Here is a 26,071-nt window from a genome sequence, read left to right as displayed (position 1 = left end):
CCTAGTGTGCAGCCCGGGTTAGCGCTGTGAAGCAGAGTAGTGGTAGGTTTCAGTAACCTTTGCGTAGTAACAGCGGCCCTGTCTGATGGGAGAGACATCAGCCACGTGCCTTCTAGGGTCGGTGCAAAAACTTTTCTAGATTATGTGCCCAAAATAGCATTTTTGAGGTATCTTTGCATAACAGTAAACATTGTTCTTCCTTCTCCCCCTTTACGATGAACTGCCGTCCTGGATCAGAAGGTAGGATATGACAGGAGGTGTTTGGGACGGCATAAAGTGGCCTTGTGCCACCACTGAGTGACTTGGGTTGGAACTCTGTCGGGACTGGGGGATGCTGACTGTCGGGAAGGTCTGAAGGCTGATCGAGGGCTGCTTTGGTCTCTGTGAATGCAGGGAGTGGCACAGATATACAGGATGTGCTTTTGTTCAGGTCAGAGGTGGGAGGAAGGAAAAATAAAAGAAACAGAACTTGATATTGTGAGCTAATAACTGCATTCCGGGTGCTTGAGGGTTTACCTTAACCTCCTTCCTAAAGGGATTTTAGCATCTTCGTGGAAAAGCAGAGATCCATCCTCTGGCGTGTCAAAGTTCCAGCCTGGCTGTCAGCAGTGAGAATCAGCTCCTCTGTTCAGAGGGATGAGCCGTATTTCATCTCTGTATTAGTTCTTCTTGCTTCTCGTGTGCCTGGTCCCCGCCAGGCTGCAGTGAGCTAGCCAGCAACGACAGGGTGGATGGAACAGGGCAGTTCTTGACGTAAGATTACCAAGAATCTGTCCCACAGGTGCTGGATGGAGCTCTGCCGTGCTAGTTACTCCCCAAAGTGAGAATTTGAGAGGAGCTATCAGATAAGTTCAGCATCTTTGCTCTTAGCTAGCCCGCCTCTGATTGGAAGAGGGTGCACTTTTTGAGCACAATTCCTGTAAATTACACTTTGTGAATCCTCAAGAGAGCTATAACAGAATTTCTGTTTTGCTGTATTGAACCACAAGATTAGATTGTGTTTATCTGTTGTGTTGGGTTTTTTTCTTTGACCATTTGTTCTGGTTTTGCCCCTTGCTTTCTTCCTGCTTAGCGCTGCTCTGCTGCTCGTGTCAGCTCTGCTGGAAACGTCATAGCCTTGATCCTGCAAAGACATGCCTGCATTTAATACAAACGTAAACTTGTTGACTTTGCTATAGTTACGTTTGGAAATGAGGCTCATTGTAACAATTACTTGCTAGAGAATGATTTAGCCACGGCTGCACCTTTAGCTTCCTGTTTTTTATATCCTGGTGACTGTAAAAATTACCTTTCAGGTGAAATTTTCCATAGCTGTATTTCACAAAAAAGAAAGAAGTCTGTCCTTTTGTATTTGAAAACTGCAGCTGAAGCTTTTTTAGGTGGACTTAGGGTTAGGGCGTTACAGGTAGGAATCCTGGAAGAGATGGAAACACTGAAAAATGGGACTGTAAAGGGAGTTGTAATTATAGCCCATGTTGTGAAATAGAAAAATGCAGCTGGCATTAGAGTTAGTACAAGTTTCTCTTCAAAATCCTTGCAGAAGAAATCTCATTTGCAAGTGGCTGTGTTTGGACATGGCTTATTCTCATAGCAACAGCTTTGTCCTGAAGCAGGTTTTTCCTGTTTCTTTTCATTAGTTAACTTTCATGCTAGAGAATTTCTTTAAAAGATACCAAAGCTTGCCTCTGTGTTTCAGATTTTCTTAACCTGAAAAAATGTAAACAGTGTATTAAACCTTGCTGAAAGAACAAATGAGGTTCAGGTCCCCTGCAGGGAGGAGCTGTAGCTCAGTTTGTTTCTAAGGCAATTCTCCCTGAAGAGCCGGGCTTCCTTGGCGGCTGTAGGCTCAATCCATCCCTTGCTTCAGGGGAACCTGGGTCTGTCCGGTTGCGCTGTGGAAGTGGTGTCACACATCTGCAAAAAGTACTTCTCAAAAGCTGGAGCAAAGCTTTCTTCCCCAGTTTCCAAAACACACAACACCCTCTTTTCCTGCTGTTCTCATGCCCTTTTCTACTTTGCCACCTGCCTGTGGAGTATTGCTTACTATAATAGTAAAGTAGGCTTTGAAAAACATAAATTGGTCTAATGATGGGGAAGAGGAGGGGCAGACTGATGCCGAGGCAGCCTGTGACCTCGCCAGCTCGTCTCTGATCTTCTGCTGGCCCGAGATGTGGAGTTTGTGTCTCTGAATGGAGGGCTATACCATCAGAGCGTAACGTCTGGCCAAAACACACACAGGAGGTCTCCAGTGAAATTGCAGCATGGCCCCAGAAGGGCTTCAGATGCATCGGATGCATTGATGAGCAGCTGGTATGGGGCATGCAAGGCAGGCGCAATACGGCAGTAGTCTAAGGAAGTGGTGTTACAGCAAGCTTCAGCTGTCGAAGCATGGAGACCCGTCTCCTGGGAGGGAAGTGCATTGCACTGCTCACCTCCGAGATGCGGATTCCTGCAAAAGCCTGTCCGCAGTGTGTTCCTCTAGGTCCAGCTGTTGAAAGTCCTGAGCTTCAGGAAAACTGAAGGAAATTATCAAATTCTTAAAAAAAAAAAACCCCAAACCCAACAAACCAAAGCAACCCAACAAAAAACCCCACCCAACGACATTCTGTTGGAGTAAGTGAAATAGCCCTGCCCTGAGACCCGCTGGCTGGACTGACATCAAATGATTTGGGTGAGTCAGATGTCAGCTCAGGTTTGCCCTGTACCAAACTGTTCCACTGCTGCTATGTTTAGAGTGGGTGGCAGCAAAAAAAGCAGTCTTGCTCTTTAAAGCAATTGTCTGAACTTGATATGATCCAAAGATGCTCCCCACCCAGCTCATAATATCCCAGGGATCAGGGATGAAAGAATTTCTCTGGGCCAGCTGCTTTATTCCTTAAGAAGGGTAGGAACCATCCCTGCAGTAAGACCGTTGGCGCTTGTTGGGTTCTGGACGTTGCACATCTTCATGGACTTTCCTTCATGTTTTCCTGCAGGAAATTGTCCCTCGTGTTAGATTGCTAAATGTTCCTTTTCATAACAGCTGAAGTTTTGGGCTGGGCTTTATTGGCTCATTTTGCTTGTGGGGCAGGGAGCAGATGCTTATTTTTCTTAACTGGGACCTGTTGAAGGACAGGTCCTGGGTCAGCACACGTAACCTCCTCTTCACACAAGGAAATGCTGATTTCTTCAAACTGAGCTCTTCAGCCAGATTCCCTTTCTCTTCGGTGAAACAGGGTTCCAACAGAAGCGGGAGACCAGCATTCCTTCCCTTTTGTCTGTGTGGTTTCACTGGGGGGACTACCTTTCCGCAAAGCACGGCGGCATTGATGCTGGCCGAGTTGCAGTGGAGCGTTCCTCCTCTGAGGGGCTGGTTGGAGCCAGTGCAGCCTCTTCTGTCTGAAGAGCGCAGGCTTCTCTGGACTAAGCTTCACTTTAGTGCAGAATAATTTCTGTAAGAACCTAACAACTAAATGTGTTTAGTCATTTGGGTTAAAAGGGTCTGGTTTTATTCATCAACAAGATGGACACTTGATTTTCTGCAGCCAAAAGAAGCAAAATAAGATGACTCCAAGCTCCCTAGCATTAACTCTTTAAACTCTGATCTTGGTGCTGAAGAGAGAAGTTTCACTGACTAAATGATAAGCACATGTATTTAATTATTATGAGGTTAGTAATTGATGTAGGGCCTTGCTTGCTTCAAGAGCCAACCTCAATGGTTGAAGTGAATCCGTGGCCCGAAAGGGACCGGTGTAGCTCTTGCGCACAGCCGCTGGGTGGACCTCAACCGTGCGTGTCCCTGGCTGTCTTCCCAGTTCGATCAGAGGGGGTTTAGCTCTGGGATGGGCCGGGTTAGCTGGAGCCTGGCTCTTCGCGGGCGAGTGTCTCCATGGCAGGACGTGGACTCGCAGTGTTGGAGTCGATGGAGGCGGGCGGTGTTTTCTGTTGTCCAGGACACCCGGTTCCTTCTTTAGTGCTGCAGCTCAACATCAGATCTGAGGATATGAGTGCAAATGGGCAGTCTTTTGTAAATCCAGTGTGATTAAATCCAGTATAAATTTTCTTTCTAAAACAAGTTTTAGTTATCCAGTGAACACCCTCGGCCTCTGAGGGGAAGCTCTTGACCCAGAGTAGCTTCCATGGAGCAGTTTACTGGTAACTAAGTCCTGGAGAGGGTGAGCAGGTATGTACAGGGCGATCTTGCTATCAGGCTGTTTTCACACCTTTGCTTTGGCAATACGGCAAGGTTCGCGTACTTGACTCTTCCAGTTAACGCTTTTTTTTTTTTTTTTTCAGTTTAATTCGAGCTAACTTGTCAGTGGCTTTATGCCAGCTCTTCAAATGAGGGTGAATATCTTTAAGTTCTTATTGAAAAAGAGGTAAAGTACAGCACCGAAGGTACTAAAAGGGCTTTGGCAAGCGCTGCATGCTTGGTGGCTTTCTGAAGAGGATCTCAAAGCAGTGCACTGAGTTGCTGTTGGCTCTTATTTCAGACTGCAAGAAGAAAGTGCATCTCACATTCACCGATTTGAAAACCAAGATTAAGGGAAGGAAAATAACATGCCAAAGCGGTCCAGGCCAGGGAGGCTGGGGCTGTCTTGGTCTCCTTCCCGTTACCTTAACTGACTCTTGTCCAGACCCACGAGGTGCTGGTGAAATAGGAGGCGGTGTTCACTTTTCCGGTAAAAAGAGTTTTCCCCTTCCCTGCATAGTTCGTTAGCGCTGGCCAAGCTCTGTCCTCATGCAAGAGAGACGGTGAGACCACAGCGGTTTCAACTTCAAAGCAATTTAAACAAGCCTTTCCATGTGTGTGAATAACGTTAATTCCCGGAATTTATGCACGGATTTTAATTTGCCTGGATAGATTAGGAAGAGCCAAGAGTCGGTGCTGGATTGTCAGAGCGGTGATGTGCAGGTGTGTGAATCCACCCCTCTGCATTCGCCCGGGGCTGGGCGTCCCCTGCGTCTCCGCAGCAGGTACAGCGCTGGCAGCACTGAAAAGAAGGAAAAAAGGAAAAGGGAGGAGGGGGAGCTGTTCCTTTCTGAGGGTATGATCTTTAATGATGGAAAAAAGAGCAGGAAAAATGTATTTAGCAGAGCGAGATAACTGTGTTTGCACATAAATACATATGTAAATGTTAAGCATGGTGTATTAATGAGCTGCGAGCCACACATGGCATTTTAATTGCTTAATAATACTTTGGCAGTGCAGTCATTCCCCAGCTCTGCTCCTGGGTAGTGTTTCTTTTTAAATTTTGTTTCTCCCTCCCCCCCCAGTGCCTTGTTAAAGTTTATTGCTGTGGGTTCTGTAACCCTGGCATTACGAAGAACGTACAACTTGCCACAAGAGGAAACCAGTCAGATGGGGTGAAACATTTTAGTGGTTCCAGCATGCAAACGTGTTGGGTGGCGATTGCCCAAGCAGCGTGAGTGCACAGCCCTTACGGGAAAGATTACGAAGCACATTCCTTGCTCCTGCAGGAGAGGGAAAAGGCTTGCGTGTGTAATAGCAAAACCAGAAAACGGCCGTGTAAGGCAGACCAGGGGCTTCTCCTGGGCAGGAGGAAGGGAATCGTCTGCTCCGCCGCAGTTCTTGCCTCCTCTCTGCCCGGAGGCAGCCGGTGCGGCGGGAAGGGAGGCAGGAGGAGGCGCTGGCATGTGCCCTACCCAGGAGGGAGCAGTCAGACCGTGGCTTTTTCCACTTGTTAGTTCAGCAGAGATCTTGCTTTGTAACTAGGTAGGATGGGTGACATCCATAATTCATCTCTGTCTGGGCTAATAGCTCTGTCTAGGGTTGCATGTCCCTAACTCCTCCATTTTTATCTGTCTTTAAGTTAAGGTCTGTGACGGGTAATCCTCCCCGTCAAGGGTGTGCGAAGGGGGGTGTTCTCTTTCTGCCTGTGCTAGTTTGCAGGGCTGTTTCGGTTTTATGGCCCGAAGTAGCGTTCAGGTGTGATATTTCTGTGAAACTTGATGCTTGTCCTTATGTGATGAGATGGTCGGGTTCCACCCCACCCGTCAAACGCTTGGCACTGGGACGTCGCAGAGGCTTAATTTTGCTTTGTTGTCAGGACTGAAATATTATTTAGTCCTGCAGAACCTCTTTATCTGTTAAGTCCTTCCCAGTTTACACAAATTGCCAAGAATTGAATTATTAATGAGGCTTTCCAGACTCTTACGCTACTGAGTCTGGGAAGTAGGATATAACTTGTGGCTGTATTATTTTGCCTAGATAACTCTTCTGGATAAACCCAGCTTTTTAAAATATCAATCCCTGTATGTGTCAGCCCATAGTTGCAACTTCACTGCTGCTGATGGAGTCTGAAGCAACCTGAGAAACACTCAGGACTGACAGGAAATAACTGCTTTTCCCATTTCCTTACAGGCAATATTTTAATTCCCCTCACGATTTTTATATGAATTCCATCAGCAGACCACATTTCTTGGATACAAACTATGCATCTGTGGACCTCACTGACTTCTTACCAAAAAATGGTGATTTTCCTCAGGTAAGTACATAGCTACTGATGGCTTTGGGGGAGAACGGTGCTTTATGGTGATGGGGTTTATTTTTCAGTATTGCCTTATTGAGGGGAAAGGAAGAGACGGGCAAGAGCTTAAATTCATCTAGCACCTGATGGGAATTGTGTGCAATTGGGACAGCTTCTCTGACAACAGCAATTCAGAAGCTCTCCGTTGGCTTGGTAGGAGCTTATCTGTGGTAAAATCGCTTCTGTCTTTTAAAGTGATGTTTAACGTAAACACTGAAAGCGCATGGGAGAATCCCGTTTGCAGGAGGGTATAGGGAAGCATGAATTGGAATGTGCTTCAGACAGTTAAGTCATTTGCCTCCTGAAACACTCTCACGCACGTTGCATGTGCTTTCTCACCGATTACAAGTGGTGGATTCCTGAATAGTGATTATTTAGGGATTACATCAACTCGGTGTCTAGCAGGCTGAGATTGGAGCCGGTTCATTGTTTGCAGAGCTGAAGAGTGGGAGGAATGAATAGTCACCCTGGTTCGTTCGGCGTCTCTCGGGGCCGTCCTCACCTCGGGGATCTCTCGGGGTGGGAAGGAGCTCTTTCCACGGCGGTTTTGAAATGTTGCACTGGCCGTGCGCAGAATAGCTTTTTCGGTTAGACGATGCTACAGGGAGCTTATATTAGAAATTAGTGGTTGATATTTTTTTTTATTTAGTATGCTTAAGGTCTTCTAATGAGACCTGACTAACGGGTTGGTTGGGGGCTCATCAGTTGGTGATAGATTGGACCTTCAGGCCTCAGGGGTGCTTGGAGGGTCTCAAAGGAACCTTTAAGGTGTGCAAAATCAGGGGCTCTCTTCAAAATCTTCATCTACGTTATCCGTAAGTTAAACTTGTTTCACTAAAAGTATTGTTTTTTTCTGGTCACGAAGAAGCTTACCAGCAGAGCCAAGCTTCCTCTGAGTGTGGGAACTAGCTAATCTGAACATCACGGGTGTCTGCTTCAGGTTTGTGCCTCGGTGTCACAGATGAGCACAGGGGAACTGTTTGGGTGTTGTGTCGGATGGAGCAGAGCTTGTTGTTTTCCCCTCTTCTGTGTTCAGGTGAAGATTGACCTTTCTAGGTGTTTCACTATTAATTCTAAGCGTGCCCTTACAGTGTAGCCTGAAGTTGCTGAAAGCAGCGCAAGGGAGGCACGAGGACACGCTGGGGCGGTATGGATGTACTTCACGCTGGCGTCGTGCTTTGACACGCAAGAAATACTTCAGCAGGCCCCAGTAAGCTCTTGCGTGCTTTTGAATGTATTTTATTTTCAGTAACTGCTGAATGTCAAGACACGTGTAAACAGAAACTTTTTCCTTCGTGATCTGTCTCTTCTTCCTGGATGATTCATTAATTGACGCATCAGCAAATTGATGCATTTCCCCTCTTCTTGAGGGGAGTGTGTTAATGCCCCCTAATTGTGCTTTTATTTTCTTGGCATGGCTAAAGGGAGGTTTTGAACCTCCTTGCGGCTCTGATTTCTGCAGGTTTGGATTTACATGTGCTGGGGATTTGTGCCTTTTGAGGTGAGCCACTGGTGTGCTAGCCCAAATTCAACCCTCTGAGCAGAGCTGCTGGGGGTGCCTCACGTTAGTGACTCACCCGACGCAGCGGATCTGGTGCCTCACTAGTAGCTGTTGACCAGTCTCCTAACTGGATAAAACCAGATAAGTAAATGAATCGTAATAGCATTGATCTTTGCCTCCTGCAGAATTAATTGCGGGAGGAATGAGACAGAAATGTGATCTCATCAACTTGTGGAAGCCATTTAACAGGCTGCGATGGGAAGAGGGAGAGGGGTCCTCTCCACAGGTCTCAGGTTGCAGGTCTGGTGTAGTTTGGCTGATGGGTTTAACGGGAAAAGGGTTTAATTATTTCTTTAACTTACATATTTTCTAGTATCTAAGTGGTCGATCAGCTTCCTTCCCCTGCTACATCACGGAAATTGATCTCGGCCAGCTTGGAAGAGCAGATTTTTGGAGTTTCTTTGTGAAAAGGAGGTGCTGCTTTGTGTCGCCTGGGTGATAAAAGAGCAGGAGGGCTCTGAGACAAACCAGACATAGCTGACCTCAAATGATTTCCAGAACAAGAAACGATTCTTGTGCCACTCTCATCCTTTTGGAGAGGCAGTGACAGACGGGAGCGAGGTGATGGTAGGCATTTACGCTTTTGCTTGGACCCTTTCTTTCCAAGCCAACTGTTGTGAGGACCGCACCTATTACAGCGTGCTTGCGAGTGTTCTTCTGCTTCAAGTATAGAAACAATAACTTGTCCATCTCTGAATCTAACACAGCCAAGCCAGTTCTTTTACTCAGGTATTGTACCACATAATAGCGGGTAGTGCTGTGTATGTTCCCACGAGGAACAGAGCATTTTTACGGCTGCTTTTCTGTCCTGTTTAGTGGTTGTCTGTAGGTCTGTGCACTGAGCATTACTGCTTGGGGCTTTCTGGAGATTCCCACAGATAACCCAGGGCACTGATGTGTCACCCCGTGTGCTCTGAAACTGAGAAACACTGAATAAGACCTTTTTTAGAGCTTTGTTTTCCAATCTGAAACTGATCCGATTGAGCTCGTGCCTCAGAGGGTGGTGGTGTCTGTCTAGAGCTGCCACGGGGCAGACGGACGGCGCTGGCTGGGTGTCTGGTGTGACCGTGCCCATTCATGTGAAATAACATTAGCGGCAGTGCTCTCCTGTCTCTCGAGGAGGCCCTTCAGCCTTTAGCCATCCTCCAGCCCCAACGGCTTGTTCTGCTGAAGGACGGGGCCGGGTCAGCCTTTCTGAACACTGCGCGGCTCCTGACTTCTTTGAGCTTTCCGCATGGTTTGCTCCTAGTGCTCTCGCATATTAGAGCGCAATAAGCCCTAACGTGGAAATCCATTGATAAAATCTAGGGCTTTCTAAACTACTCGTCATTGCTCATCCAGAGAAAAGCTGATGATTTGTTCACAGGAGCCAGAATTAGAGCCTGGATCTGGTAGAGCAGCAGGCACTTAACTGGAGGCAGTGCCATCAGTCCAGAGTCACCCGGGAGCATCCTGGAGCTTTTCCATCCCTTGCTTCGGCAATATTTTCCACTTTACTGATTTCTTGCTGTCCCAGATGCCAAACTGTTAAATATTAACAATCTGCCTGGGAAGCTGAAACATGCCATTGAGAAGGTGTGGGAGCCGCCTGGGTGGTTACATCTTTCCAGGTGACTGTATAGGAAAGTACCTATCTTTTCCAAACTTGCCTAGTGCGGTGGTGGGAGTGGCAAGTCCCGCTAAACTTTGTGCTGTTACGACCATGCCCGACAGAGGAGTGAAACCAAAGAGAGAACATGAGGAGTTTGCTGCATGCTTTGGTAAGAGATTCTCGGTTAAATCTGTGGTGGCTGGGCAGACAAGGTAGCTTGGGTGCTTCTGTGAGAACTTGTGCTGCCTTCATGCATGGATACAGACCGTTCTCTTGTCTTTGCTCAGATACCAAAATCCCATCTGTGACAGTTCAGTGGTGCAGGAGAGCTTGCCGTCCCCTTGGGTTACAGCCCGTTGCGTACCTCGGCAGCCTGCCAGCGCTTGGCTCCTGCATGCCGTCCTGGGGGGCAGAGGCAGGAGATGGAGGTGCCGTCTCTGGTCTGGAGCGAAGCTTTGTCATCCCCGTGTGTGATCTGACAGCGAGCCGGTGAACGCCGCCTCCCCAAAGGGGACCCGCAGCCCTTCTGGGCTGCAGCGGGGCTCCAGCCTGGCCTCGGGCTGCGTGGCCTGTAGGCAGTTTGTCTCCTTAAAAGAGTTTTCCAGGAATACTGAAAATGGATTTAAAAGGTCTAACGAGCAAATGACTAATGATTCTGAGGTATTTGTGTAGCAAACGCTTTCTGTTGGTGGCGATGATGGGAGGATTGTTCATGTGCCCTAGGGTTTGGGGGACTCGAGGGTTCGGAGAGTCGAAGGCTGACGCGCTTCCCTCCAGCACTGGCATTTGATCCCCCCGTCTTCTGTCCATATTTTGTTTCGGAGGTCCTCAGCTGGACCTGCAGAGTGTAAAACCTTTGCTGGCCCGAGGATGCCCCGAGTGGGAGTTGCCACATTTCTTAATTGCTCTGGGAATTTCTTTTTTAGTTGAATCATTCACTGCTGCCACTCGGGTCTGGTGGAGAGCGATTTCTGCGTGTATCGCAGCAGCCTCGCCGAACGCCTTCTGCATGTTGGAAAAGGTGCTTCATTTGCGTGGTCAGAACAGCCTAATGTGAACTCGAACTTATTTCCTCCACAATATTTTTGTTTTTTGGCTTGCTGTTGGGTGATTCATCCTTGCCGGTCTATTGGCATTCTTTATATAAACAAGTGGCTTAAACTGAGGTTTAGAAAATAGTTATATGAGGCCATATTGGGGTCCGATAGCATTTCTTGATCTTGGGAACTGTTGTCTTAAGCCAAAAAAGTCTCGCCCGGGCCCTGTGGGGTCGTCTCCTCACGTAAAAAGTCTACTGACTGCGCACGTGTCCTTAGAAACCAAAGTCCTGAAGAGAAGCAGGTTTTGGTTTCCATTGCTTCCCTCCCTTTCTGCTGTTGGCTCTTCCAGCCTTGGGCGCTGGTGAGTTGGAACCCAGCGCTTGGGCGCGGTAATTCTGCTGCAAGGGCGTTTTTATCGTACCAATGCTATCTTGTGTCCCTGATGGTAAGAGCTGTTAACTGCCACAACAAAACACTAAATCCAGGAGGTTTTAACTTATGCTTTGGCATCTGCTGCCCCTCAGCAGGGGCGTGCGTTGGGCTGCAGTCTGTCCCCAGAGCCTTACCACAAAAGCAGAGCAGCCTGTTCTAGAAAAGCGTACCTGTCACTTAGATACTTGCTGCTCCACCACAGATTTTTCTTTAAACTTCACTGTTCTCTCCTGTTTAGAATTACTGAAAGCACAGGACTCTGCCCGTTTCCTCCTCCCTTTTGTCATCTAAAATGATCCTGCCTGTTTCTGGTAGTCAATCTGTGTTTCCCCGTGCTTAACTTCATTTGACTTCTCCTTGTGGTTATCCAGAACAGGACTTTTCCGAACGCACAGAAGCCTCCTCTGCTGACTTCCTTTGCCGTAAGTCGCACTGAGAAACAACCCCGGTCCCTCTGCAGCGAGGGCGAGCGGGTCCTGTTGAGCGCGGCAGGCGTGGACGCGGCGGGCGTGCAGGGGCCCCTGCGGCAGCGCCGCCTCTCTGTGAAGCCCCTCTGCGTGTCGGTGCTGTGGCAGGGGACTCGGGCACCCTTCCTAAGGTTTGAGTTGTGCTTGGGCGGAGGAAGGAGGTCAGTCCAGACTGATGGAGCTTGTGGGGGCAGGGAGGAATTGGCTGCTCTCGGGCAGAGTCGTTTGCAGTGATGCTGTAAAGATGCAGTTACAGCCTTGTTTGATCTGCCTGTGGTGTGTGGGGGCTCTTGACCACACGTGTTAATCATAAACCAGCCCTCTTTTCGCTACCAGCCCCTTGCAGTCTCCTATTAATCTTTCTTGTTAAAGGTGGGGGGGAGAAATTAACCTACTTTTAAAAAAAGTATTAATTTTTAAAAGTGCTTCAGTGCACAGAGCTGTGGTGATTTAAGAGAAATCAATGTAACAGTTATTAAATTATATGAAAGACTTGGTTCTGACTGAAATGAAGAGTTTCCTGGAATAAGAAACATCCTGGAACTTCCTATCGCTGTCCTGGAGTTATGTCTACAGGGAATACAGTTATTAAAATCAATTTGAAGACAATTAACTGGCTCTGGTGCCTTTGAAGCATTTTACGAACAAGTTGCTTTACATGTTCATGTCTTTGTTTTTGCACTCCAGGGTTGGGGTTTTGCCTGACTTAATTACACTTTAAAAGCACTTTCGGTGAGATGCCTGACGCTTACTTCAGGCCTTGGTTTAGAAAAATGAAGGGTGTGATTATAACGGCTCCTCTGACCTAGTTACAGTAAGTACGGTGAAATTGTGTTCGTGATGATGGCATGCGCGCCGCGGCAGGATGGCCGCGAGTGCGGTATTTGCGTGTCTGCCACTGCTCTGCTCTCGGCGTGGGCTCCTGCCTCGCCGTGGCTCACCGCATGTAGGATGCCTGGGTGGCGATATGTCAGAGAACGCACTCTGAAATGATCCACCAAATAACAGGGCCACGCACCCACCTGAGCTCCCAACTCGGAGCTGAGCAAGTATTGCTGTCGGTCTGCGAGGAGACAGCGGCATCGGCCTGGGCTGTCGACACGTGTCAAGGGTTTGGCTGCTGCGGTTGTGAGCTGCGTGGAGGTGAGCTGTGCTGGAAGCAGGCACGCCAGTAGCTGGGCAGTGCCCGTGCGCTGGGTTCCCAGCGAAGGGCCGGACCGGGCAGGTGCATGCGGGTGCTGCAGCCCTTTCCTGAACTGCAGGGCTCGGACACCAGCGCAGGATTCACCGACCGAGTGCTCGGTTTGCTCTGATCGTCTGCTTTAGCCACCCTGAGCTGGTTACTGAGGCGGAGGGGACACATCTGGGATGCAGCTGACGTTCTAAAGCAACGTCTCCTTTTGGTTGGATGAACCGTGCTTTAGGAGTAATCTTTCCCTTCCATGTATAAGAGGAGCTCTTGGGACTATCTCAGGTGGAGATACCTGTGGTTAAGTGAGAGTAATTCTGCTTTTGAGGCATAATTTGTTGTCAGTTGTGCTTGGCTGCGGGTTGCAGGAGCCAGCCAAGGCGCCCGTGGCCCTAGGGAGGGGGTACGAGGGCCTGGAGGGCTCTGGCATCTCCCCTCTTCCAGACTTGTTAGTTTTCATCTGCGTTGCTGCCTTCAAACAGCGATGCCCACCTCCGGGCAGGAGAGGAGGCGATGGAGACCTGCCTGCTGGAGTTCTTGGCAGGCACTGTTCTGCCTCCTCCCCTTCATAAAGCTAACAAAAGCGGGAAAAATGCTGGTCTGAAACACAGAGTGCTCTTAAAAAATGCCGGTAATATAATTTAATAGCAGACCACTGGGAGATGTTTTAAAATAGATCCTTTAATTCAAAGCAGAATTGGTCTGAGTCAGTCTGATCGAGTGAGTTTCCCCGTCTCCAGTTCTGCTGGCGGTCACTGCGTGTCCTGATCCCTAATGCGCTCAGAACACCAGTGCTCCTGCCCCAGCGGTCCCCCGAGAGATACTGCCCCTGGCACGAGCACCTTCTTCAGTCGCTTTTCTTTCCCTGGCCTCAGGTTTGTTACTCCCCGAGTCGCAGCATCTCGCTGCCTGCTGCCCCGCGCTGGTCTCCTCCAGCTTTCAGGATCGCCTGCAAGAGTTACCGCTCTTGCTGGCTTTCCTTTGTGCTTCACAAGTTTTCCTGCTTTCTCCTTATTTAAGGCTCTCTGCGCTCCCACCAGCATGGGAGATCCCCTCTGCGCTTGCTCGGCAGCAGGCTGCCTCGGTCCTCTCCCCGTTCCTGAACAAGCAGAAATTGCCTTCCAAATTCCCAGTCCTCAAGGGAGCCATGTGCTGGCAGGGCTTGCTGATCCGAACACCCCCCTCACACACACTGAATTTCAGCTCTGGTTGTAAAATACGTACCAGCTGCTTTGTTATCCTTGTTTAATGTCTGTTTTAAAAATAAACCATTTGTGGTCTCAACTTGTCAAAGCCTCTCAGCGCAGTCGCTCACCACGCACCTTGCTTCCTCTCGCTCGCTTTTGAAACTAAAGCAGAGGCTGCCCCGTGCGCGGCAGGAATGGCTCTTGCTTCTCGAAACAGCCAAAATGCAAAGCAAAGCCTCGCACCCAGCTGGGTGAAACCACTCGTGTCATGGGAACAGGAAAAGCAAGGCACGGTCTGTACAATACATCCTCTCCCATCTTTCATCCCTCTGAAGAAAACCCAGCTCTGTTAGGACAAACTGCATGCGCAGATATTCGGTCCTCTTCCACCCTTCGGCTACTCTTAGGCTTGTTTTTCCCAGGCACGTTGCTGTGATCCGATTATGTATCCGAGTCGCTGCCGCGCGTGCGGCTGCCCGTCTGCGTGGGACGGGTACCCAGCAGCTTGGCCTGCAGAGACATTCGGGGGCCTGATGGCTTTCTTCACAAGTGTCTCACTGGGTCGGGAAGCCAAGCCCAGAGCGTGCTTGCACCCGTCTGAATATCCCGTCTTTTGGCAGCTAAGTATTTCAGGAAATGTAGTCCCGAACTCTTTGGTTGCGTGAGGGTGATGAGCTGCAGGTCTCCTGTACAGGTGTGTTGGTCTACATCGATTTGTGTCGTGCTTTCCTAGAAGTTCAGCACATGCTTTCAAGAAACCATCAGGGCGTTGAGGACGGTGCCCTGCGGGTCCGTGGTTAGGAGGTGGCAGAGGACGCTGTGAAGGTTACCCGGCAAAGTAACTAACTGGGTTGTACGTTTCAGTTCTTGCTGGAAGACGGTAAGTCAAATTAACGCGAATGCGGGAATAATTCTGCTTTCCTGTCCCTGTCCGTCAGCGTGCGTGTTCATGAATTAGTTGTGGAGAGCAGAAATGCTGTGGCATGCCTTCTCCCCTAGGACAGGTTGTTAAAATTCCAGGTGGCGGTTTCTCAGTGGGTTATCTTATCTGCTGTGATTATATTACTGTGGTCGTGCAAAATCAATTTAGCAGTCCTGGTTATCTATAACAATGTCCTACGTCTTGCTTCCTTTTGGCGGTCCAGTTTTGTTGCCTACATTTTGCCCCATTTGTCCACTAACAGGAAAGGAAGAGGAAATAAACCACCTGCTTTTTTAAAGGTCGCATAAATAGCAAGACCTTGGTAGTCTCTGGCAAGAGTTGGTGGTTTAATCAAGGTCACGCAGCAAGCCAGTCACCAGCAAGTCACTAATTAAGACATTTAAAAAATGTATTTATTCACTTCAAATGTATCATTAATGCACCTATCCCAAGCTCCAGGGCACTACCAGCTAATTAAATACAATCAAATTCAGATAAAAGCAGCAGTGAAAACCCACTGCCTTTCTCCACCCCAGAGCAGCTGCCCACAGAAACCAAACGCTTCATTTTCACCGCAGTTCCTGCAGAAGGCCTCTGCTGTAGCAGCGCTCGGGTAGCTGCTGCCCGCAGCCTTCCCCGGGCGCTGCAACGTGCTCTGACAGCAGGAGCCCAGCAGCGATGCTCCCGCTCCCCCCGGCGCGCCGGCTGCCGGGGCTGCCCTTTCCTCGCTTTCTCTGACCGCGGCACCAGCATCCCTGGCTGCAGCCTGACTGCCTGGGGAAAGGCGTTTTTCCTTCCCATTTGCTTGTTGAAAAAACTCTTCTGGACTAGGTGTCTTGCATGACGGAACGTGGATCCTCGTTATGACAGGCTATTAATGTATTAATCCCCGTGGAACTGCTGTGCTGCAGTTGGCTGTGCCGTGTGCTCGGCTGCCCTTGGAAATGAGCCCCGTTGCGGGTTTGCCACCTGCGGGTGGTTTTCCAGCCCCGGGACCCAGCGTGCCTTTCTTGCAGGGACCGGTCCTCCCTCCTCATCCCATGTCATAAAGCAAAACTACCCCCTCTGGCTTGTCTCCCCTGGTTCTCGGAGGGGTTGGAGAGCACCTCATTTTCCGCTCTCATCTCTTGCAAGCCTGGTAGGGGCTTTGCTGTCTGCTGTCACTCCAAAGTTTTGGTTTTTGAGAAGTGCCTCGCAACGCGGGATTTTCCAGCAGTTCTCGGCACAAGGCCCCAGGAGCACTTGCATCAGCGATGACAGCAGGCACCGAGCGCCAGCTCTAACACAGAACAGCGACGAGCTGCGTTTCACTTGAAGCCGTGCCATGGTTGCATGGAAAGACTCGGAGCAGGACCGGAGAGCTCTGCAGCCAGCGTTCCCCTCCCGCTCCTCGGCATCTGCAGCTGCGCTGCTGGGTTCCTGCTCTGCCGGCTTCCCTGGCCAGGCTGGGTCCCTCTCCCTGCCCTCCTGGCGGCACAGCTGCCCCAGAGCCTTCGCAGCGAGCCTTGCCGAAGCCGCACTCCCGGACACGGCGCGGTGCGGCGTCCAGCCCGGCTCTGAGCCGCAGCAGCCGGTGGGGGGACTAACCCCGCGGCCAGAGCCTGGCGCCTGCGCTGCCGGCTGGGCCAGGGCGAAGCAAACAGGAACCTCTTGCACCCAAAGCAAACAGAAAAAATCTCATGGTTTCTCTGCAGGGCGGTGGGTACTCTGGCAAATTCACTTCTCCTTCAGCCTGGGGCTGTGTTGGAGCAGACTTTCCTTAAGCTTACGATGGCTGAATCCCTTTCAGATGTCTCTTTTTTGTGCCTTTTTCTCTTCCTCGCCAGAAACGTTGCTTATTTCTGTTACCAAAACTGTTAACTAAAGTCAAAAGGGAAGGCCTTGGAAAAAGAAGGCAATGTTCCTGGACCTGGAAAAATCACAACGATCTAAAAAAGAAAGTTAAGAAAATGGCTACTCGTTTTATTCTCTAATTGCAATATTTGGGGTGGGGCAGATGCCGAAGACAAAGAAAGCACATGGCTCTTGGGGGGGGGAAGCTGGGAATACTTTTCATAATCTTTTTCAGTCTGATTACTTCATCTGAGCCCCTGAAATGGGGGGGCAGGGGCTGCCGCGGGGGGCACGCTGGTGTTTTCTGTGGCGGCCGGGGGGACGAGCCCAGGGGAGCCGGGCTCCTGCCCCGACCTCTCCTGCCCCGCGCCTGGCCACGCCGCCGCGCAGCGCGGCTTTGTTTACAGTGTATCTGTGGTTGAATTACACCACATACAGTAATTCTCATCGCGCTGCCAGTAATTTCACTGACTTACCAAGCAGGCATCATTTCCTGAAAGTCAGCCCTTGTACTTAGAGGAAGTAAGAGCACTCTCCTTCATGACTAAACGCTGTATGCAAATTTCCACAGGCTTAGGACAGCCGCGCTGTATGGCTGTCCTTTTTTCCTCCATTTTCACTCCGTTCTTCTGCATGTTAATTTTTAAAAACCCTTGATGAGCTCTCTTCCTGGCTGTCGCTGCTGTCGCGGTCATGAATGAAGACCTTTCTCCATTATATACTGAACCATCTCACCTTACTGCTTCGTCCACGTCCTGCTCTGCCGGCAGCAAACTGAATGCAGTTTTAAAATGTCCCAAATGCAGTTCTGGCTAAAGTTCCCATCTCTCTACAAGGTAATGCCTGATTTTTCTTTTTTTCTCCTCCGTGGAATTCCCGGTGTGCTTTGCTTGCGAGGGTAGCCGGCTCCGGCTGCTCCCCGGGCTCGCGTGTCCCCCGTAATTTTTGCAGCGGCAGCAGAGGTTTAGGGGCGACGACTCTTGACGCAAGGCAGTGGGAGCAGATTTACTGTGCTGAAGCTGTGATTTGTATTTTGCTGAAACGTGTGGTACTTGGGGACTGTTCCTGTCGGTTAGAACTTGGTCGCTAGCTGTGAGGCTCGGAGGAAGAGGAGCTGCGTGGAGAATTGATCGGTGTGTTTATGTAGTCGTGGTAGCTTTCAGGAGTTTTATTTTTAAACCAGATGCCGGGTACAGAAAAGCAAGGAAACAGCTTGCCAGCCAGAGCACGGAACCCTTAAGACTGCAAGTTTATTGCCCCATATGTAGAAAGACTTTGGGTTTTGGCAGCTAAAAGATTTTCTTTTAGTGATTGACTGCTTACATTGCAGCTGTTAGTTCTTGATTCTGTCTTTCCTGAAACATAATTTTCTTAATCTGTGATTTTCAAGGCAGCAAATCTTTCTCGTCTGGCAGTGCAGCTTTGTGCATGTATGTATGTTTGTGTGTGCCTGTATGTATACATATTTTTTAAAAAAATAAAACCCTGTCAACTGTGTGCTATGTAGCAGAGTAATCGATAGTTGCTGTGCAGAAGGAGTATTTGTTTCTTCTCTGTCTGGATTGTGAGCAAATAAACCATTTATATTGATGACTTGATGGCCAAAAATATTTTTCGGATGCATGCTCCTTCTGTATTTAGACTTCACCTGTTCTTTCATTATTTTTAACAAAGACTTTGTTTTGGCTAAAGGAACCGAGCTGTTTCCAGTGGCTGGGAGAAAGAGGTTAAGTGTTTGGGTTGTTTTACCCTGATTTTTTTCTGATCTTTTCTGACAAGTTAATTCTTGGGTTTGATAACTTTTCTGTTTTGGGATAATGATAGAAATAGTGTGCCATAGTAGCGTCAGCTGGCGATTCATGTGCCCTCGCAGTTTTGAAGTCCCGCAAATGATTATCACTGATTTATCAAGTTACTCACTAGAGCATCTTCTGATATGAAGACCGGACGATGATTTGTGATCCTCTGTCTCCTGTTCCAGTATGGTTATGTTATTTCAACCTCAGTGTGAAAAAGAACACGCTGGTGAGACCCCCAGCCAGCAGCCGTGCGTAGCCTCTGCATCGGCTGGCTCTTGACCCCTTACAAAATTCTCGGTGAAGCGGTCACCCCGCTGCAAGAGAATCGCCCTCTCACCATTTTATAGCGGGCTTCTGTAAACTTCGTCTCTGGCTCGAGCAGTCAGTTCTGAACCGTGTTTTCGCAGCAGGCTTCAAGGTCTCTGTTCGTGTCTGTCCTTCTTTAACGGGAGAAACTGGGAAAAGTCCGTGCCGTGAGACGCAGTGCGCGGGGTTGAGATCTCTGAGCTACCGTCTCGCCCGGTGTTCGCTGTCCTGGGGCCCAGGAGCGTTTGACACCGCAGGCTGCAGAGATGGAGGTGAAGCAGGTCTGCCAGCCCCCTGCGGGAAAACTCCCCTACCCGTGCCGATCTGCGGTGTGCTCTCTGGATTTTGGTTGCAGGCTATGCTAAATTGGAGGGGGGAAAAAAAAAACCAAAATCCAGAACCCCCTCCCAAACCCCCCCAAAACAAATAGCCTGATTCCAGAAATAAGATTTACGTAGCGAATGGTTGCAGAATAGCATTTGAAATAAAGATCCTGCCTTGTGGGATAACTTCCATCTGTTGCAGAAATTGGACTTCCACTGAAACATAAAATAAGTGCTATTACTGTAAAAACCTCTTCTTTCCATTGAGAAAATTTTAAAAGTCTTATTAATCAGTCTTAAACAGGGACAAAATAACTTGCTTCACATCCCAACGACAGAGACAGGTGACCTCTCTGTAATGATTTCACGGAGCAGCGTCTCAAGCACGTCAGACCATTCGAAAAGCAGGAGCAGCGCTTTCCAGATGCGGGAGCTGGCTTTGCCCTCCCTCCGCTCGGCCTCTCGCCCCTTTCCAGCGCTTGCTGCGCCTCTACCCTCCTCTCTCTTCGTGGTTTCTTGGGCCAGCTCTTTTACCCCCAACGTCTTCGTCTCCTTTTCAGCTGCTTCTGGCTGCGCGTTGGGGCTCGGCTGAGGGTCTCTTCTGGCTGGGGTCGGCTGTGACCGGTATCAGTGGGTCTGACAGTGGCTTTATCCCCTTGGGGGAAGGAGTCCTTTTGCTCCCTCTGTTATTTCATGAGCCGCTGGTTTAGGTGATGATCCTTCCTTTCCCTTGAAGAGCCTAAGGTAGCTGTTCCTGTTTGCTCCATATAAATCAGTGGCATAATTAGTCAAGGCATGGTTTATAATGACACAGGTTGCAGTTATCATATGGCCTTGTATTAAACCATTACACTGCATTTTGTATGTAAGCATGTTACATGTTGCACTGTAAGCTCTTCAGGGTGGGGATCTAGCAGATTCCTAGTTTTAGTGCTCTTTAGATAATGTAATTAGGTAAGACAAATGGGAGACTTTCAAAGTTTGTGACTAATACCTCGTAATACTGCAAGAGGATGGGCTCACTGAAGTCATTTCCAGGACTGTTATCGTCCCTCTGACCTGGAGGCTGATTTCCAACTCCCCAGTTCAGTCCAGTGCCCGAGCAGAGGGAGCGGTGGTGGGGCTGGTGGGGCTGGAGCCCTCACTGGGACCGAAGGGGCTGGGGTCAGGAGGGCGGCGGGTGCCTGCCGGGGTGTCTCGGCTTGTGTTGCAGCACTCTCGCACGTCCCGCTGCTATTCCAGCCCAGCACTTTCCTCTCTTTGGGACCCTAACAGGCAATGGCTGCTCTAGTCTGCTCTACAGCCTTCTTGCTGCCGTGCCTGTGTGCTTGCAGATGTTTCCTCCTGGCCCAACTTCTGCCAGTGCTGTTTACAAACGAATAAAACCTGCAGAGACGTCTCTCGCCATAGCTCAGCGATGAGACCGGCTGGGGATCTGAGACCATCCAGCTCCTTCAGATGCTGCTGCCGCTGTCCCTGGGTGGTGAAGCCCTCAAGTGAAACGCCATCGGTTAAATGCCAAAGTGGATCCATGTGACGAAGTTTTTCATAATGAAAAGAAAAAACCAAAAAACCCCTGGCTAAACAAAGCTGGGTTTGCCTTGCAACTCCAGCCTTTAGGGTTAGCTCTTTCTTGCCTGTAGCATGGTATCTCCCAGGCCTGCCTGTCCTTGAGAGAGGAAAAACGTGCTTCTCCTCTCAGCGTGCAGGTTATAATAAATGCCTTTCATCTTTTAGATTTCATGTCAAGGATGACGATGTCTCCCCTTGCTTGTTAGGAATAGGAACGAGTTCTTGTACCTCCTCACGTGAGCTGAGCTCTGAGGGCTTGTTGGGAGCAAGCTTCTGCTCTTCCTCCCGCCTGCCCGACGTCGTGGGACGCCTGCGAGGTGGCCAGGCCCGAGGCGTGCTTTTTTTAGTTTTGCATTCAGGATCTCCCCAGGGACCTGTGAAAAGCAGCACGTCTGCGTCTCGGGACCGGCTGTTAACCAGCCGCTGTTCATTGCCTGTGGACAAAGCACTTGTACCGTCGCGGGTTTGGAGTGGGGGGGTGTAGTTCCAGGTCCGTCTCGGGAGCTGTTTGTGTCACTGCGTTGTGGTGGGTACTCGGAGAAGATAATGGCTGTTGCTTCTCGTGCTGGGCTTTGAAAGAAACTTCTTCAAAGCAATTCTTCTTGCTGTCAGTCTGTATGTATCCCCTCTGTAGTATCTGGAGTGTCAGACACCCCAAGTGGAGTTTCGGGCTGCTTTGGGTCCTCGGGCTGCTGCGTAAGTCCGGCGTATCAGGTACCAGAGCAGCCGGGTGAAGGAGCAGTCCGTCTGCCTGTCCGTCTCTCTCTCCCTCCTGTCTGCGAATGGCCAGAAGAGTTGCTACAAAATTGATCTAAACTGTTTTATACCAGGCGTAATATGAGAGAGTAGTGTTAGGTGAATTGTTAAACTGCCTCCCCAAGCCCAGATGTCCGTGCTCTCTGCTCTACCCATGTCCCGGTTGGATCTGAAGAGGGGTGGTAGCACAGGAGCGTGGATCGTGGTGACGGTCCGGAGGCTGTTGAACTCCTGCAGCACTTGTTCTTGGGATCTTGAGTCCAGAGGAAGAAGCAGAAGGGTGGCGAGGACGGCAAGGGGAGGCGATGGCTTGTTTCGGCAGCACAGCAGTTCGAGGGAATCGGCAAGCCTCTCTGCAGAGGACTGGGAGGTGGGAGTTAATGGAAAAAAAAACTTAATAGCGTGAACAATGTTAGCTTGAATCCCACCTATACTGCCCGTACAGAGCTCCAGATCAGGAGCTTAAGGCTGTGGGAGGTAGGCAGGCAGGTTCCTGCTGGCTGCACAAGGCGCTTGCTCAGGCCGAGAAATGCCATATTTACCCGAGTGTTTTCCTGCTTTCTCGAGTGTGAAACAGAGCCCCATTTCCAGAGGTCACTTAATTCTGAGGTGATAAATGTAGGTGCCTGCTTCAGTCTCTGAAAAGCCTTGGTTTCTGAGTAATCCTAAAATAGCCCCAGAAATATCAAGAGCAAGAGCAGCACAGGAAACCCTGCCCGTCTGCTGCTGGGCTGGCGGCAGCGGTGTCGCCCGCGAGCACAAGTACCCGGTGCTGGCAGGAGGGTGTCCCGCACGGCAGTACCGCCCCGGGAGCGCAGCCTAACGAACAGCCCTTCCTCCTTGCGCCTCTGGGTCCCCCCGGATGGTTTTTGAGGAATACAAACTTCACACATCATGCCTGCAATCTGTTACTGCTTGCCGTCGCTTTAGTGCGTCGCTGCTCTCGCACAGCTGCCAGCACCTGCAGCTTCGGAGCAGCGACTGTCTTGGGTGCCAAACAAGACGTATCTGGGAAGAAGGGGAAGGGAACGTGTCCCGATGGTTTTAAACACTGTGAAAACATAACTTTTGCTAGCAATCGGGGGGGAGCCTGACCCAGCTCTTGGCCTGAAGCCCTTAGGAATAGCGCAAGCGGGCTCAGCTGTTCGTGATTTTATGTCAGGCAGGGCTAAGTGACTTTTAAAAAATCTTTGGCTGCCTTTCTGCCTTGTAGTAGGAAATTGGCCCTTAACTGGAAATGAGCAACGATTTCTCCTCGTATCAGACGCCGCGGCTCTCCTGGCAGCCGCGCTGCGGCATTATCGCACTCATTTGGTTATCTGGCTTAGCGGAGAGCTTGAGCTGGCTGTGTGCTGACAAACCCGACCCTTGTGAAGAACCCCAGAACTGATTTGTGTTGGCAGAGTCCTACGGGGCACCACGAGAGACCTGTTGGTCTGCCTGCATGTTCCTTTGGGACAGAGGCACGTCTCCGGCAGGACCTGTGCGCTGGAGCTTGGCGTTTCAAAGCATGTCGCTCTTCAGTACAGAGTGGACAAAATTTTTCTGCTTTGAAAGTTTGAAAGTGGTATTTGATGTGGAAGGAGAGCCGAGGTGATGTGATGGAGTCGGGGAAGGGGCAGTCATCTGTGCCAGAGCCAAGGATGTGGAGTGAGCAGTGCTTCTCGGCTGTCGGTTCTTGCCACCTGAAATTTGGAAAACCAGACAAAGGACTGATGGTAGGGAGGGGACTGAAGGCTCTTCCTGAGCTAGAGTCCGCGTGACTCAAGCCAACATCATCACTGCGTTGGCACAAAATAAAACAATTGTAAGCCGTCTCAGCACAGGCACCAGAAAAAGAGCAAGGGCAGAGCCCGATCTTCGTCACCGAAGCACATTCCCTTCTTGTCCGGACTGCGGCATGCCCTTGGGAAAAGGATTGGTAGATTTGCCAAGATTTCTCTAGATGCAGATCCAGACGACACTAGCGCTCCTTCCCCGCTGCTCCCCGCAGCCTCGTTTGTGCAGAACCTGGCACGAGGAGACTAATTTTTTCCAGAGCCTCCAGATATTGCTGTGTTATCAATTGCAATTAAACAGCTGTGTCATTGTCAGGTGTAGCTGGTACTCTGTGGGCTTCTGGGCAGGACTGAAACACTTGAGTCCTTTGGGTGTTAGGCTGAGGACTTTTCACCCCTCAGCAATCGTTTTAATCAAATACGAAGCTGAGGTGACTGACGTCTTGTTCAGCACTCCTCTTCCTTCCACTCGTCTATGTGGAGATGCACACAGTCTGAGCTGGTCTTGAACGTGTACCAGCACTTCTGTCCAGTCAATGTTTTTCCTACTTTTTCAAGAAACTGAGGTTTTGAAACAGCTGCTTAGAGCATGTCCTCATTTACAAGTTAATTTTGAAGTTTTGTGGAGCATGAAGTAACGGAGCTGCTCATTTAATAGCAAGAAATTAAAATGTCCTGGATGAGTAGGTGTGAGAAAGGAGCTCTCTGGTCTTCTCATCCTGCGTCCTCTAACTGCGGTCATTTCTCCATTTCAGGATTCTTCGTACCTCGATGAGCCCTCCAACAACAACTCCCTCTTCTCGTCCCCTGCGGATTCCCTCTCTGACATTGTGGATCCTAAGGACTTCTGGCCTGCCGATAGTCTGAACCCCGTGCCAACATTATGGGATGTAAACACGCCGCAGCAGAACCAAATAGAGGTACGGGCTGCTCCTCTTCCATCCTCCCCATCAGACACTAAATACCTCAGGCTTCATCCCATGGTGTTTTCACCAAGAAATTAAGAAACTCAGCCAGTTCCCTCCGGGGGTGAAGTTGCACTATGATGATGTTGTTTTGCTATTACCAACTTCACTTGAGGAGGGAAGGGGTGAAGCGATCACACATACTTTAGTCTCCTGGAAGCAGGAGAGAACCTGGACATCCTCAGAGGGATACGGGCACTCTTTCGGTGTGGTGCAGGCACCAGCTCTTTCTTCCGACAGCTGGGGCAGGTGGGTGCATCCCGAGGAAGATGGATCCCTAAAACGTTCAGCAGGTCCGGCTTGGCCTGCGACAGGGTGCTCAGGGGTGCCGAAGAGATGGACTCAAGGAAAAACACTGTGAGGTAGATCATTAACTGTCCCCAGCAGCAGCCGCCACCATTTGTTTATTCTCCATAGCAAATATTTTAGTAACAATGACTAAAAAACAAACTCTGTCTCAACTTAAGACTAGCCATTTGTGTTTACTTTGAGTCCAAGTCCCTGCAAGCTTTTACATCTCTGAGTTTTCCTGGGCGTGTGATCTCCCGGCAGCCCCACAGCAACATGTGGTTCTGTGCATTTTTACCAGCCTGCTGCCATCTGTTTTCCCTCATCTGCTGGGACTGATTACTCACTATTGCACAACCTGGTATCAGTCGCTACGGGTGGCCACCGGCTTTGGCTGTTGGTGGGACCGATAGCGTACACATCTGCTGAATCTCTGGATCTCGGCCCTCCCAGCGGCTGCCCGGCTGTGCAGTAGGTTTCCTTTGTAGGTTGTTGTCTTACGAAGATTGTGGGTGGAAAACCTTCAACGTGAATGCCCCAGAAGGCAATCTGGCATGCCTGTGCTGCAGTCACGGTTGTATTTTGAGGGTCTGTTGTGTTTTTAGAGGCTGCATTTTGCAGTTAGTAGTGTGTCTGACTGTATTTGCATGGTGAACGCTGGCTGTTTGTCACAGCTTGGAAATGAGTCTTGGCAGCAGCTCTGCTTTGAAATGATGCTGCTGCGTGGCTCGGTGGCAGGTTGGCATTGAGGGAGTGCGGCTTGGTGGCGAGGGTCCTGGCCTGGGACTTGGGTGATCAAAGCTCCTGTCTGCCTTAGGCTTTCCGTGAGATCTTAGGCCATTCGTGCAGATCCTCAAATCAGACACCTGAGCTCTTGCTGAAATCAGTGGGATTTGATCACCTTTATAGACCTCTGCAGCGTCTGCTTGGCGCTCGGCGTGTCTGTAACTGCAGGCAGGGAGCACCACTGCCCTCCTTCCCGTGGATGAGTGCGCTGCAGATCAGGGCCACGCCGCTGTGCTGCAGCGAGGGCTGCACAGGCCGTCCACACGCAGCCTGCTGACTCTGCACCCGTTTGAACGTGAAGTTTGAGACAGCAGGAAGAGCGCTGAGCTATTTGAACCAAAGAAACGGCTGAAGACGTCACAGGCTTGTAAACTGGATGATTAAAAAAGCTAGAAAACAGATACACCCCCAAGACAGAGAAGGCATGTGCCTTGTTACTCCTAGTCTCCTATTATTATTGGTTTTTTACGAAGTAGCCTAAATCACTACAGAAATAGTTCTGCGATGTCCTGATTCTAAACATGTGAACTCTGGTCGAGATACTCGATGCCTAAAAAAGCTTGTAGTTTTGTGACTGCGGAGTAGACAGCAAAAAAACTTCCTGGGAAAAGCTGTTCTAAATCCAGTGTAAGGAATGCAAGTGAGAAACAAATATATGTCATGTAAGTGTGAGACTAACTTGTCTGACCGTGGCAGAGCCGCCGTCTCCGGTCTTGGTGCATGCTGTTCTTCACGTCCTCCCCTCG

At 49.8% G+C, this 26,071-nt stretch overlaps 1 protein-coding gene across 2 annotated transcripts in view; it reads left to right on the top strand.

Annotated features, from left to right (window-relative positions):
* SBNO2 (strawberry notch homolog 2) overlaps positions 1-26,071 on the top strand; it is a 66,035-nt gene that overhangs the window by 15,467 nt on the left and 24,497 nt on the right. The window contains exons 4-5 of one of the 2 annotated variants that reach the window (XM_087769581.1): positions 6,365-6,488; positions 24,042-24,206. In XM_087769581.1, coding sequence (XP_087625707.1) covers positions 6,365-6,488; positions 24,042-24,206 — 289 coding nt within the window. Of the gene's footprint in view, positions 1-6,364; positions 6,489-17,113; positions 17,589-24,041; positions 24,207-26,071 lie in introns of those variants that run through there. The other variant, XM_087769582.1, reaches the window with a different exon arrangement.

This window comes from Nipponia nippon, unplaced genomic scaffold (assembly GCF_047370975.1).
Source record: "Nipponia nippon isolate SJK-2023a ecotype South Korea unplaced genomic scaffold, ASM4737097v1 scaffold_31, whole genome shotgun sequence".
Classification (NCBI taxonomy): Eukaryota; Metazoa; Chordata; class Aves; order Pelecaniformes; family Threskiornithidae; genus Nipponia; species Nipponia nippon.
This window is presented reverse-complemented; position numbering and strand designations above follow the sequence as displayed.